The sequence below is a fragment of the Monodelphis domestica genome, chromosome 3 (assembly GCF_027887165.1).
Source record: "Monodelphis domestica isolate mMonDom1 chromosome 3, mMonDom1.pri, whole genome shotgun sequence".
Lineage (NCBI taxonomy): Eukaryota > Metazoa > Chordata > Mammalia > Didelphimorphia > Didelphidae > Monodelphis > Monodelphis domestica.
In genome coordinates, this window is record NC_077229.1 from 271,085,186 (window position 1) to 271,101,017 (window position 15,832).

General features: G+C 38.9%; 1 protein-coding gene across 2 annotated transcripts in view; it reads left to right on the plus strand.

Annotated features, from left to right (window-relative positions):
- Positions 1-15,832, plus strand: part of ENOSF1 (enolase superfamily member 1) — a 52,023-nt gene that overhangs the window by 9,594 nt on the left and 26,597 nt on the right. For both annotated transcript variants that reach the window (XM_007487640.3, XM_001363344.5), the window contains exon 2: positions 2,605-2,713. In XM_007487640.3, the coding sequence (XP_007487702.1) occupies positions 2,605-2,713 (109 nt within the window). The remainder of the gene's footprint in view (positions 1-2,604; positions 2,714-15,832) is intronic.

Here is a 15,832-nt window from a genome sequence, read left to right on the forward strand (position 1 = left end):
CTCTTCCTTCTGCCTGTTTACATCCTACTAACCCTTTAAAGGTGCATCTCAAATCCACCTTCTCTAGAACTTCTTTCTGTCTCTCTCTTTCTCTCTGGCTCTTTTCTCACTGTTTCTCTGTGTTTCTGTGTCTCTGTACCCCTGTCTCTGTTTCTGTCTCTATCTCATTCTCCCTCTCTTTTTATCTCTCCCACTCCCCATAGATCTTCCATTAAAAAAAAAAATCTGCCTGAAGTACTTACCGATAGCCCTCCCTCTGCCTTCTTCTTATTCTTTTTATGTCTTAGTTGGACTTGAGTGGGCTAACCAAAAGGTTTTTTTATAATAGAATTTCATTGATCGCTTTTGTTTGTATTTCACCTACATTTCCCAATATATCTCTCCCACTCCTTCCCAGAAAGATGTCCTTATAACAAAGAAGAAAAAAAGAGGGAAAAGTTTCAGCAAAATTCACCAACACTTTGGAAAAACTCAGACATTGTATTTTAGACCTACAGCACCTCCACCCCTTCCTAGGAGAAAGGGAGATGTTCTCTTATAACTTCTTTGGGGCTGGTCTAGAATATTACAATTTCAGAGCTTTCCATTTCCATCATGCTATTATTGTTGCTTTTCCCTATTTACATTGTTATCATCATTTTGTATATTGTTTTTCTGATTCTGCTTACTCCATTTTGTATCAGTTCATATAAGTCTTCCTATGCTTTTTTGTATTCATTGTTTCTTATAGCATAGTAGTATTCCATTACATGAATGCACTACCATTTAGGTAGCCATTCCCCAATGATAAGCATCAATTTTATTTCCAGTTTTTGCTGCTTCAAAGAGAATTGAGATATATATAAAACATATAAATGCTGATATATATTTATACATACATATGTGTATATAAATGTACATGTGTGTCACATTAAAGCTTCATCTTTTTACATATTTCTCTTCCTAATTTCCTTTAGAGTTTGGTACTTTGTAATAATTAAAGGGGTTGTTAGAGAATTGGAGAGGGACAGGGGATAAGGAAGGTTTTGTAACAGGGAATGGAGGGGTTGAAAGGAGAGAGGGAGGGAATATGGCTGCTGGTAAGATAAAAGGAGAGAGATGCCCCTGCTGAGAGGCTATCTTTGAAAATTGGGGTTCCTGAGAAAAGACTACCTATGATATCCTGAGGGGATATCTTCTCTATTGATTGATGTTGAAGATATCCCAGAGCAGGTAAGTATGGACCCTCCTGAGGGACAAGCCTGCCCCCAGACCAAGGTCGCCTAGCAGGGGTCTGTTAAGGACTGTCTATGATTGAATGGTTGTCCTTAGGTTCAGCTCCCTCTATGTCCCCCTGAAATGATACTCCTCTTATCTAACTGTGGTTATTTAACTCAAATTTAATAACAAGTTTGGATGGGAAGGTATCAGAGAAGAGGGAATGGGATTTCCCTAAATTGGGTTTGAGTCTCCCTCAGCTTTTGAGCTGAAGCCAGGCCTTGTAGGCTGGTGGAGGGTTTCTTTTATTCCTGTCTATGCTAATCTGTGCTAGCTTTCTTAAGTTCAAAGTCTATAGCAGTAGACAGAAAGAGGAAGAAAAGGTTCTGACCTTTAGAACTGGTTGGGCCTGTCTCTTCGGGTTGACGCCCCTAAAGACCCGCCTTATAGTCCAAACTGCTTCCCTTAAGTCCCTTTGTCCGATGACACAATCACAGGAATCCAGGTAGAGCACCCAGTTGGGAAAGATCCAGGAATAGAGATATTTCTATCCAAATACAGGGAGAGAGGCTCCTTCTAATCTGAGGGCCAAAAAAGAGTCTCCAGACCTACCATCACTCTCCAAGTTTCCCCTCCCCCCACCAACTGTCATTCTTATCAATATCTTCTCTCTAGCATTCCAACTGCTATTTGTTCCACCTGAGTAGCAGAAAGTCCAAAACTTGCTTCGGTTTTCCTTTCCACAACTTCTACCTTTGGTTCCACGTGAAAACAGTCACTGTTTTCCTTCAGAGCTTTTTAGAGACTTGATTTGTACAATGTAAAGTTGTTTGTGGGCTATAAGGAAACAGATATCCATCAGTTTGAGAAAACATTAATGGATATAAAATCCACTGTAATGCCATTGTTTGTAATTTGTGATCTGACAGCTGTGAATTGACCGTTATAAAGTAAAATTTCTCCCTTGATTTTGTCAATATGTCTGCTGTCTCCTTGGAATAAGGTCATCACCCCTCCATGCCTTATTAAAATGTTTTCATGAATTGCTGTGGCCAAAAAAATTCTATCATCTAGTAGGTAGATGATGAGAAATTTCTCTTAATTAAATTGATCTGGTCCTCAGATACTTGTTGAATGTTTAATCAAATCCTTTGTCACTAGACCCAACAGTTGAGACATCATTCCATTGACATAACCTATGTGATTCCAAGTTAATCTGGAATTGAGAGATATCATGGAAGACCCATTCTCAATCTCCCTATTTATTGTTAGTTTTGTTATGAATAGTTAATTCAAATCTATCTATTATTGTGCTAGTGATTACTTATGTTGCTTATGACTTCCATTTACTTTTGAATACCTACATTTTTACTTTTTGCTGGGGGGATTTTGGGATGTTTCATGTAGCACACTGATCCAGACTATTCTGCTGCCTATGTCATAATAGAGACAGATGCAAAGGATGGACTCAAGGGGTATGGAATCACCTTTACTTTGGGCAAAGGTACTGAAGTTGGTAAGTTGAGATTTCTTCTTCAGATATAAGAACTATTAGTGTTTAGTCATCTTTCAATTTTGCTCTTATTTAACCATATTTTGACATTCTCAGAGGTTGAAATGAAAGAAAACAAAGAGATGTCATTTAGGCCTTGTTTGTCTGCTTTTTAATTTGTGGGATGATTTTTAATGAAAATTGGCCCTTTCTTTACTCAGCCCCGCACAGGTTGCTTCAAAACTGGCCTCCTTGGGTCCATTTTCCCATTGTTTCCTATGAGGATAACTTTAATAATGTTAACCTGTTACTTGGCTGGAAATTTAGCATAAGCAATAAAGGTTACCATTTTAATATAAATGGCCAAATGGATAGAATGCTGGACTCAGAGTCAGGAAGACCTTTTCAGATTCTGCCTCAGGTTTCTATTAGCTATTTGACCCTGAGCAAGTCACTTAACGTCTGTGTACCTCAGTTTCCTTAACTATAAAGTAGAGATAATAATAGCACCTACTTATATCATTGTTGTGAAGATTAAATGAGATAGTATTTGTAAAGTGCTTTGGAAACCTTAAAGCATCATATAAATGTTGTTGTTTGAAGGGCATTGACTTTCTTTTAAAACTATTTCACAGTAGAATATAAATTCAAGTCCACAGTTATTGGAACATATTCCCAATCTTAGACCTAGAAGGAACATCAAATTTCCTCATTTTTAAATTGAAAGAATTGAATTAGATGACTCCAAAAATCTCTTTCCCATCCAATTCCAATACTCTTGAACTCTAAGAGATGACTGTGTTGGCGAACCTTTGTCTCTCATGCTGGAGGGGGCTGCTCCCCTTCCCCTCTCCTCATGTGTCTGAGGACATTTCTCACATGACCTGTCCCTGTGCCCACCAGCCCAATGGGAGCGTTTCCTTCCTCTCACCTGGAATAAGGCAGAGATAGTTTGGGCACTCGGGCTCTAAAAGGTGGCTATAACTGTTCTAGGTCCTTCTAGAAAATAAAATAGACTGTGTCCCACATCATTTCTCTCTCCTTAAGTCTCTTTCTTATATCCATGATACATTGTAGTCCATCAAGGAGTGAGTGTCTAGTGAGGAGCAAGAGCCCTTTTTAGAATGGTGTTGTAGAATTATAGAATACTCAAGACTGGAAGGAATCCTTGGATCATGCCAACCCCCTGATTTTACAAATGAGGAAACTAAGTCACAGATGGGTTGTTGAATGATGGAGTTGGACAGAAATCAGGTCTCCTCAGTTATATCCCAGGGCTCTTTCCAGACCAAATTGTTAGGAAGGAACGAGCAGTTTACCACATTATCTGGTATGTCCATTAAAGGCCTGAAACTGTAAATGCAGATTCCAAAGTGGTCCGATTTGAAACCACAAAGCAATAAATGGGGTTAACCTCAGACAGAACTCTAAAATGGCTGAATGCTCTGTGCACTTTTTTCTCCTTAATATTTAATTCCCTAATCCTTACTTTCCCCTTCTTAAAAGTGGCTTTCAGGAAAGTATATGACATCAGAGGGTCCTTAGACTAAAAAGACAGCCAAATAACCACATGAGACTAGACCTCATTGTTCAATTAATCAGCAGCATTATGGAGTGTCTACTATGTGCCAGGCACTCCTGATAGATCTAAAGATACAAAGAAAGAATGAAACAATCTGTCTGAAGGGAGCTTACTGTCTAATGGGAAAGATAACAAGTGTATATGGCAACATCCAGAGGCAAAATATAAAGTGAAAAAAATATAAGTATATGCAAAGTAGTTAAATACAATTCCTTACAGTAGTTTGGGAAGAGGAGGGACCCCTGTAGTCATTGTGGGGTTCAGGAAAGGTTTTAGGCAAGAGGCTTTGCCTGAGTTGCATCTAGAAAAAAAAGGAACTCAATGGTATGAGTCAGATGTAAGGAAGGACTGACCTTTGAGCATATGAAAAGGCCAGTTCAGCACATTTGCAAATGTTAAATTGTATTTATTCTGTCCAGTCAAACATATTGTACAAGGTTAGGATAAACCGAAGCCCAAGGAGACTAAATAATTTGCCCAAAGTCACAAAGCCAGTCAATGTCATAAGTCAGAATTTAAACTCATATCATCTTGATTCCAAATCCAGCACTATCCTCTATGCCAGTGACAGCAAACCTTTTAGAGATGGAGGGCCATGCCCCTCCCCCCAGACTGGGGGCCATGCCCCTCCCCCCAGAGACTGAGTGCCATGCCCCCCAACAAGTGCCCTTCCCTGCTTACCCCACACAGGGGAGGGAGGAAGTGCTTCCATTGAGCTTCTGGGTGGAGGGGCAGGTGAAGTGAGGAATGTCCTCAGCTAGTGTAGAGAGGTGGAGGGGAGCAACTCTGCCTGAGACCCTCTGCCTTTCTTTTAGGGATCTCTGGCGAGGAATGTGGATACAGGGTAGCCATGTGCCCAAAAAGAGCTCTCTGTGTGCCATAGATTTGCCATCACTTCTCTATGCCATTTTGCTCAGATAATTTGATATTCTATTCATTTTAATTAAAGTACTTATTTCATGTTAGGGCAGCGAGGTGATGCCCGGAGTCAGGGAGACCTGAATTCAAATCCAGCCTCAGATACTTACTATAGCTATGTGACTCTGGGAAAGTCACTTAACCCCATTGGCCTCGGTTTCCTCATCTGTAAAATGAGCTGGGAAAGGAAATGACAAACCACTACATTATCTTTACCAAGAAAACCCAGATGGGGTCACAAAGAGTTGGACATAATTGAAATGAATGAAGAGCGAATTTCATGTTGATTCTATTCTCTGTGTCTCCTTAGGATTGTTTGTTTTAAATGGGGTTTGGTTTTACTTTGCTACTGCTAGAAGATGGTGTTCATAAACAAATATGTTTTAAAGTTTTGCCTTTTAGTAAAAGTGAAAGAATATCTGGTGTTTATAACTCCATCTTGCAGCATTAATGATTTCCTCCTGGACATCATTTAATACTAGTACAGCTAGTATTCACTTCTAGGACTTTTTGAAATGCTGTAGGCACTGGGCTTTTGTATATTTTTTGTAATTAGTGGAATAGTTTAATTTAAAAAGACTTTTTTAAATTGGCATATTGAAAATACTAATTAAGTATTTGATTTCTTTTTGGAGCTAAGTGTTTTGAGTCCTTAGTTAAATTCTTTGGACTTAAGATATAAACATTTTTTAACTAAGTTTCTCAAGCCACTTGCCCTAGCTTATGCATCTAATTTTAGTAATTTACAGATATTTGACCCTAAAATTTTGGCAGCCATTTCGATTGATGTTTGAATGTTCTGTCAGGACCAATCTGCATACCTATTTTGAATGCAATAGAAATAAACAAATTTTGTGTGATGTAGTTGAAAAACATAGTAATGTTATAGACAGCCTGAGCTTGAATCCCAATTCTTCTGTTTACTAACAATTCTACTTGAGGCAAGTCACTTTACCCCAGTGGACCATAGTTTCCTCTTCTGCAGAATGAGGGGGTTAGACTAGACTAATTCTAGAGTAGCTAGGTGGCACAATGGATAGAGTGCTGGGCCTGGAGTCAGCAAGACTCATCTTTCTGAGTTCAAATTTGGCCTCAGAGACTTACTAGCTGTGTCGCCCTGGGCAAGTCACTTGACCCTATTTGCCTCAGTTTCCTCATCTATAAAATGAACTGGAAAAGAAAATGGAAAAACACTCTAGTTTTGTTTTTTTTTATCAAGAAAATCCCAAATGGCATCATGAAAGGTCAGACTTGATTGAAATGACTGAACAACTAGAATAACTCTATAGTTTCATATCTAAATTCTATTATCATCATACAGTCATTTAACAAGAAAGAGTGCATAGGTTCTATGTACTGTATATATCTTTCTGATCCATTATTCAGTTGGCTACCTGCTAACTGTATGACCTTGGTCAAGTGAATTGTTCCTTCTAGATCTCAATCCCCTGATTATAAAATAAAAGAACTAGGGCCATCTAGGTGATTCAGTTGGTTCAGTAGATAGAGCATGAGACCTGGAGACCAGGTGTCCTGGGTTCAAATCTGGCCTCACATACTTTCTAACTGTGTCACACTGGACAAGTAATTTAGCCTCAGTTATCTGGCTTTTACCACCCTTCTGCCTTGGAACTGATTCTTAGAATCTATTTTAAGGGAGAAGGTAAGAATTTAAAAAAATAAATAAAATCAAGAGGTTGGAGAGGAGGGCCTCTAAAGCCTGAGCCTCTGTAACCCTGAGATCAAGGGAATGTTATACAGAGATTGTCTAGATTTTAGCAAAGCATCTGACAATAACTACTAATATTGTTGTACTTTTACACATCTCTTTTAAGCCTCAAAAGCCTTTTCTCTTAACAGATGAAGAAACTGAATATCAGGGAGGTTAAGTGATTTGGCTACAGCTAGTTAGTGCTGATTCAAGCCCATGTCTACCTGATTTCAAATCCAGTTCTCCATCCACAATGCCATATTCATTTTGTATGTGTGTGTGTGTGTATAAGATGGAGAAATGTGGGCTAGACAATAGTGTAGATAGGAGATCAGAAACTAGGTAAATGGTTAGACCCAAAAAGTAGTCATTAAGGGTTCAATGCCAACTTGAAAGGAGCGGTGCCAGACTCTTTTTTTTTTTAGCCTCTTATCATCTGTCTTAGCAGCAATTCTAAGACAGAAGAGCAGCAAAGTCTAGGCAATTGGGATTAACTGACTTGCCCAAGGTGACACACCTAGGAATTATCTGAAGACAAATTTGAATCCAGGTCCTTCTGACTCCGGGATGACTCTACCTACTGTGCTACTACTTAGCTGCCCTTGCAAGGATCTATTCTTAAAATTGTTCTATTTAATATTTTTTTAGCAATGGTTTGGCTGAAGCATAGATGGTATGCTTATTAAATTTGCAAATGACACAAAGATGTGGGGGAAAGTTAACACATAGAATTATAGGATTAAAAAAAATCTCTTTAGGCTATAGTTGGCTGAATTTACTAAAATGAAATTATATGGAATGAATAGTCTTACTTGTGTTCAAAAAAATCAATTTCACAAAGATAAGAAGAAAGCTATGGCTAGTTAGTAGTTCATATGAAGTAAATCTTGGGGTTTTAGGACATTGAAGCTTAACATGAATGACATGGATGACAGCCAAAAAAGCTAAGAAAGCGATGGTGTCCAGTGCTAAGGAGGTAATAGTGCTGCAGCTTTTATATCTGTCCCAAGTAGACCACATTTAGAATATCATGCTCATTTCTGGGAGTTTTGTATTAGGAAAGATCAATAAGCTAGAGTACCTCCAGAGGATAGTAAAAGGCCTTGAGCGAGGCTGGTGAACCTTTTAGAGATCACGTGCCCAAACTGCACCTCTAAGCTGCCTCTGAGCCCCCCACATTGGAGAGTGGAGAGAGGAAGTGCTCGCTTTGGGAGACTGGACAGAGGGACAGGGCATGCCAAAAATGTCCTCGGGCACTGTGGAGCGGGGAACAGAGCAACTCCCTCCATGCCGCCCTGGCACCAGTCCCATGGCTTCGCCAGCATGGGCCTAGAGGGTCTCCTGTATGAGGATTGGCTGAAGGAACTGAGGACAGGTTAGGCAGAGAGGAAAGGAGAAGAGATATGGGAAATGTCTTCAAGTATTTGCATGGCTGGTAGATGGCAGTTCGATGGCTCATGGTAGCCTAGTGGCTCAGTGGATGAGTCAGGAAGACCTGAGTTCAGATGTGGCCTCAGATACTCACTAGCTTTGTGATCCTGGGCAAGCCACCTAACTCTTTTTGCCTTAATCCACTGGAGAAGGAAATGGCAAGGCACTCCAGTGTCTTTGTCAAGAAAACCCGATAGGGGACCACAAAAAGCCAGATACAACTAAACAATAATGACCTATAGAAAAGGAATTAAATATGATCTGTTTCACTCCAGAATGTAAGAGTAATAACAGGCCTAATAGCAAAGAGGCCAGTTTCAGTCAGGCTGTCCTAATAATTCGTTTTCCAAAATGGAATGAGGGCGGAGTCAAGATGGCTGCTTAGCAAGCCGCAAAAGTCCAAAATGGAATGAGTTGCCTCAGCTGGTAAACAGATTCCTTCTTACCAGAGATCATTTAGGCAAAGGGTAGGTGATCATTTATTTGTTAGATGTGCTGTAAAGGGTTTTCCTTTTCAAGTACATGATGGACTCTAACATCTGAGATGTTTTGTTATGTTATGGTTTAGTAGAAGGAACCTTGAATTTGAAATCAAAGAACTAGGCTCAAACCCTAGTTTTTGATGCTTGCTTTTATTATTTTTTTTAAGCCCTTAGTTTCTGTTTTAGTCACAACTCTGAGATAGAAGTGCAAGGGCCAGGCAAATGGGGTTAAGTGACTTGCCCAGAGTCATACAGCTAGGAAATATCTGTGGTCACATTTGAACCCAGGACCTCCTGTCTCCTGGCTCTTTGTCCATTAAGCCAGCTAGCTGTTGTTTGTTACCAGTATGATCCCAAGCAAATAATGTTCTCTCTCCAAGCATCAGTGCTCTCATCAGTAAAACGAGGCACATGAATAACACGATCTCAAAGGCACCTGTTGGGCTAAGCCCTTTGACCTATGGCACAGGCCTTGAAGTTATACTGCCCATATAACCATTTACTTATTCATCAGACACTAGTAGCAAGAAATAAAATTGCTGATCACACTGCTGATTATTTCATATTTCTATGGCTTTTGTCTGATTACAAAGACTTTCATCAAAGGGACCCTGATAAGATATGCCTTAAAATGAACTAGCTTCAACGTGTTCCCAGACCTGTCCCCTGATGTCAGTCAGGCCTCTTCAATGACTGCAAAAGCCTTTTTATCAGAGCCAATGTTGAAAAAAATACATGGACAAGTCCAAAAAAAGATTGAGCAAGACTGAGCTCACCGGAGATAGCGACAGTTTTGTAGCTTCTGGCCTGGCCTTTGGAACCATTACCCACAAGCTGGATAACCAAGGCTTTGGACTGCTCAGTTCAGGTACCCTGCTCATTTCTCTTCATTCCTTTGGTGAGAGGTGGCTGAGAACTCGTCATGTTGGGAATTTCACTGAGAGCTCCCTCTGAACATGGCCAGACAAGTTTGCCTTCCCCTAATGTTGCTTGTTATCTAAGGGTTTTAAGCTAGATTTCCAACCTTGAATCACGTGCCTCTACTTCCTGACTTTGGGACCTTGAAGAACAACCCTAACCTCCCCCCAACTTTCCTGCCCACCTCCTGGCCAAGAGGGGCAAAAATTGATTTTTGTTCCTCTCAGTACTTTTTAAATAAATGCATTATTTTGTGGTCATTTTTTGCTTCCTCCTTCCTGAGACCGCAACATGGCAGAACCCATTCCAATGTGACCACACAGGTCAAGTGACTCATAGTGATCTCATTAAATGTGTTATACTGACGAGACCTCATCCACAGAAGAGATGGAAACCTGCCCACTGGCTTTAAGTTAAGGCTTCTTCACTCAGCTTACTTAGCATTTCTATAACTCCATGATTCAGAAAAGAAGAAAAAATGTAAAAATTTCCCCCAGGCCAATTAGAACTTTTAAAAACATGCATGGGGGGAAGATTGAGGATTTTTCATTAGCCAAAATAGAGAGAGAACTGAGACTGAGAAGAATAGGGCATAGAAAAGCCACATGCCCAATGGAGATACTACAGGAGTGTTCGGTGCCCAGCCATTCATGGGTTAGCATACACGTATATATGCATAATATGCATTCAGAAGTATATTTTACTGCTTCAAGGGTCTGTACTTTCATTGCTGCGGGTACTTCCTCTACAATGGCCCTAGAGAGTTAGTTAAGGAGACTGAAAAATCTGTCACATTGAGACCAACTCCATACTGAGCCTTCCCAAATTTAGCCAGCCTGGTCCTTGAAGAATGTTTTTACCAGCTATCACAGGGCCCGTATGCCAAACCTCTCTATGTTGGTTGGAGTTGCCAGGGCCAGCAGTCTGCTTGAGTGATCTTCAAGAGCTCAGGGTTCTCTGTATCATGATGAGGCATTTAGAGTAGGACTTGAGTCAAATAAAGCTAGGTCCTGATAAGTAAGACTAATAAATCCACATAGTCAGCTTTGAACTATTCCAAGTCATATAATTATGTAAGAAATGGTCATTGATTCTAGCCCAATGCAAACATGCACTGTGAATTTAAATAATGGGACCACTTCTCATAATTCATTATTCTAACCAATTGGGACCTAGCTGTATATTGTTAGGAAATTTTCTTGACTTCTTAGGAAATGCATACCCAATAATGGGACTCCCAGTGACCCAGTGAGTGTGGGTCAAAAATAGGAGGCCAAAATGAAAGCAAAAGGATTTACTAACTTCAACTTCATACAGTACAGATTTAGTTTTAATAACTTTTCAGCCCAGGTTAGGGTACATAGCCAATTATGATAGCTGAGTAGCACCTTTTACAGGAAGGGATGAGTAGAGAAAGAAGGGCCCATTTAAAGGGGAAAGGGGGAGCCCTCGAGGCAATATTTGTCATGGCATCTGGTAGGGTCCATGAGAACTAGAAGACATTCCCTGTTCAAGGATAAGAGGCAAAGGGAGGTGACCAAATATTTTTACAATTGTGAAAGAGGTCCTTTTAGACAAAATTTCAGTGCTGAGGTAACCATTTAAACAAGACTATGGGTGCCTTTTATCCAAGGACAACAAATAATTGTTAGAACAGGACGTGACTATTCTCCTTGCACTCTCAGGCTACAAAATAACGAGTATTTCCACCTTTTTAGTCCATCAGTATGTTGTGAAATAATCATGATCTCATTACTCCTTGTCCCCTGCTACTACCACCATATACATTATAGTATATTGTTGCTATAGTCGCAAAATATCAAATTGGGGGGGATCCTATTGTCACAATTTCAGTAATTAAAAGCCACGTTCCTTATTATTCTAATTACAGACTATAATAGAAAAATATGCTCATGTAGTTAATGTATACCACAGTAGTCCAGATGTTATAAGGATAGTTTTGTATTTTCTCATTAACATGTGTAAAAATTAAAATTAATAATCAATAATTAAAATATTATAGTAAAAAGATTTATTAATGATCATTAGAAATAAAGGAATAAGAAAGTAACAAAATTTTTAAAAACCATGTGCCCATGGCTAATCAGCCTGTTCAAAATCCCACTTACCACCACTATGGTCACAACAGGAAGCAAAGAGACTGGGACCAGCAACCCCACTGCATAATATCCCCTGTCTACAGGAAGTACATAATGACAGGAAGAAGGTGGGTTCCCAGGAAATGTAGTTTTTAGGGTAACAGATTTCTAATTATACAATTCCCCCTGATGATCATTTGGGAGACTAGTCTCCCCAATTAATCATTTAACATAATCAACTTTTAAATTACAATAATTTGAGGAGAAAAGGAAAAAAGAACAAACCAATGATTGCTAGATGCATTGACAAAAAGCCAATTGGGGGCAGTCTCCTTTAGCATAAGAGTATACATATAAAAAAAATGCAACCAACCCCACACAGTTCAAATCACCACATCCCAAAGTTCACTCTGCATCTTCTGGTGCAGTGTGTGATCTGTGCAGGCATCTTTATGGCACCTTCTCCAAACAGTTCACTTTCTGGATTTGGAGAGGTAGCATGTTTCTTATCCTTAAATTCTCAAAAGATTTTAAACTTTGCATTTTAGAATAATAATATAATCCCCCTTAAGGAGGGTATTGAAAAACACAGGGATCACTTAGGGATGCATGGCTGAGTTATGAGGTATATGAATCAATTGGCAAAGAAAATAAAGTAAAATATCCAAATAAAAGAGAAAAAACGTGGATAAAATATAAAATATCAGAGTCTTATGTGTAAAAATTCTAAGTAAAGGAAAAATAAGCCTATAACAAGTCCTTGAATCAGGGCCCAGTTAAAGTAATTTATGTAATTATACACTTACCCAATCAGTAGCCAGGACTACAGAAAGTGCCACACTATGAAATACAGAAAAGGGATTAGATTTTAACAGCAAATAGGAGCCAGGATGGAGCCAGAATAATTGATGTTATATACTTGATATAGAGTGTATGGTACAAGAAGTTCTGTATTTAACACGTTAAACAGTTGCAACCTCGAGTCTCACACATGATCAAGTCTTTGTGTTCTTTGTACAGAGTGTCATCCATCCACATAGGATTAGTTTGGTCTCTTTGACCTTTGTGCTCTTTAGGCATTATGCAGGTAGCTTTGTGCTTCTTTAGCACTGTACAGTAGCTCTTTTTGTATTCCCTTCTCCTGGAATCAGACAGAATCATTAAGCAAAGTCCCATAATTTTAAACAATCAATGGCATCATTTTTAATAAAGTTTTAAAAATAAAAAATATATAGCTTTCAATCATTGACACACTGTATCAGCTAAGAAAAGGTAGAATACAAAGGTTTCTCACCCAAAAAATGAGATCCATTTCTTTTTTTAACTTGGCTATGAACCACTGTGTGAGTGCAAATGATTTTTTTACAAAGTAACAGTTTTTTATAAAGAACATTAGTACAACAAGTAATACACATTCAAAAAGTATCAAAATCCCCAAAATTATAATAGCCCATTTAATGACAATAGCAAACAAACCCACTATCGTTAGAATTCACATGAGTCTGCTGTATGACATTAAAAAAAAACACCTTAGAAGCTAATGGATACTTGTCACAAGTTTTTCAGGTATAGCTATCTTTCAACCTTGGCTGAGGTATGTTTTTTTTTTTTAATCTATTACCATCATCATTACAAAATGTGGCAGAGGAGTCTAGAAAAGACACAAGCTTCTGTACTTTCTATGTTGGGTCTAAAAATGTCACCAAGAATCAGATCATTCTGGTGGAAGGGTAGAGTAAGCTGAAGAGTTATAAATGGGATATGCTCCCTCTTGGGAGCCATCCGGGGGTACCATGCCCTAGGAATAACTTTGCAGCTCCTGGTATGGGACTGTGATATGTCCCATCCATTTACATTTTTACAAATGTGGAGGTGGAGATTTTAATTGCACTTCACTTCAGCTACTAAATGGACCCTTTACCTCTGGTTACAAATAACTCAGAGGCAGGCAAGATGATCAGTCAGAGCTATTGAAAAAAAATCTAAAAATTATTTATGAAGACCCCTAAAATCAATTTGAGATATTTATCTCATTAAATTATCCAAAGCTTTTTAGCCAAGTTGATGGAGTCCATCCATCATCTATGTGACAATTAATAAAGGCAAAATGGAAGAAAAGACTATTTATGGGCTTATACGATTTTTGTTCAGTAGTCATAGGGGAAAGGTAACAGACTATATCTAATAGCCAAAACACAGTAGATTAAAATGATTCAGCATAACAGAATAGTATTGATCAGATTAATATATGAACTTAAAACAACAAAATTAAATCTTAAAGCAAATCATCAGTAAAATACAATAAGATACAGAGATATTTGTAAAACAATGGAGTCTGAAAGGGCTTAAAATTTTCACCTCCAGACTCTATAAAGTTCCTTCCCTATCCATTTAGATTTCTTTTGTCACAGTGAGGGAGAATTCCTTGATGAACATGGTGTGGAGGTATCCCAAATTGGATGTATCTTAGAGACTGGGCAGTCCCAAATAGCAAGGGTTTGTAGGGAGATGAATTTCCCCCCTGAATCTCAGGCAAGATAATTGAAAGGACCAGTGCACCCAGGACTGGTAGGAAGAAAAAAAACATCCTAAAACTGGGAGCTATTTGAGATAGGTAATGCACTGCTCTTTCTTAGAGTGCACCATGCTTGCAATTTTAGTTCCTGTTTGGAAGAGTAACCTTCCTTCCCCTTCCCCTCTTAGGGTAAAACACTAGGGAGCAGCTTGCTTCCCCTGCCACATGGACAGGGAGTTAGGAAGCTAATTATTGCCTAAGGAAAACACACCCCAGTTTTTATCAGCTGCCTGGAGATCAGCTACAAGGACTCCTAGTTTGTGAGTTCCAAAGACATGGCGGCAGCAACCAGCAGCACCAAAAGGAACAGCAACATCAGCCAGGGCTGGGGCCAGGGCCAGGGCCTGGAGCAGGAGCAAGAGCAGATGTAAGAACAGGAGCAGGAGCAGGAGCCGAAGCAGAAGCAAGCGAGATCTGTAGCAGCAAGGAATGCTGGCTCTAGTAGATGGGCAAGAGAAGCAGCTTATCAATTCACCAAAAGTTGCTTAAAAATTTTATCTAGGTTATCTTAAAAAATTTAGAATTTCTTCTCCAACTTCAGTGGTTGCCATCATTGTAAAATTTAAAATTAATGTGCAATAATAAAATTTTATATTTTAAGAGATTTATTAATGATCATTAGAAATAAAGAATAAAAGTGATACAAAATAAAACCATATGCCCATGGCTAATCTCTCTATTAAAAAACCCCACTTACCACCACCATGGTTACAAAAGAAAGCAAAGAGGCCAGGACCAGCAACCCCACTGCATAATATCCCTTGTCTACAGGAAGTATGTACTGACAGGAAGTCAGTGGACTCCCGGGAAATGTAGTTTTTAGGGTAAAAGATTTTTAATTATACACATGTGACCTGCTGATCAAAGGATGGTCAGTAATTCATAGTAGCAATCCAAATCAAGATTCAAAGTTTAATGTCAATTAGAATGTACCTTATTATAAGTTATAGCTCTTTTCTGCAAATTCCTTTTTTATACAGAGATACAAACTCTTTTGAAAAGAATAATTAGTGATTTACCATTGAGGAACAAATACCGTGTTTAATTCTCCCTCTTCTCAAGAAAAGCCAGCACTCCTTCCACTGTATCACACTCATGTAAAATGATACACAAGAGGGCAGCTGGGTTGCTCAGTGGATAGAGAACCAGGCCTAGAGATGGAAGGTCCTGAGTTCAAATCAGAACCCAGATACTTCCTAGCTCTGTGACTCTGAACAAGTCACTTAACCCCATTGCCTAGCCCTTATTGCTCTTCTGTCTTTGAATCAATACACTATGTTGATTCTAAGACAGAACATTTTTAAAATGATACACAAGTGATTTAACCTCTGTTTTCTCATTGATCATAGTTAATAGGACTAATGATATTAATGGCCAACATTTATATAGTGCTTTGATTTGCAAAACACTTTGCATGTATTATTTAA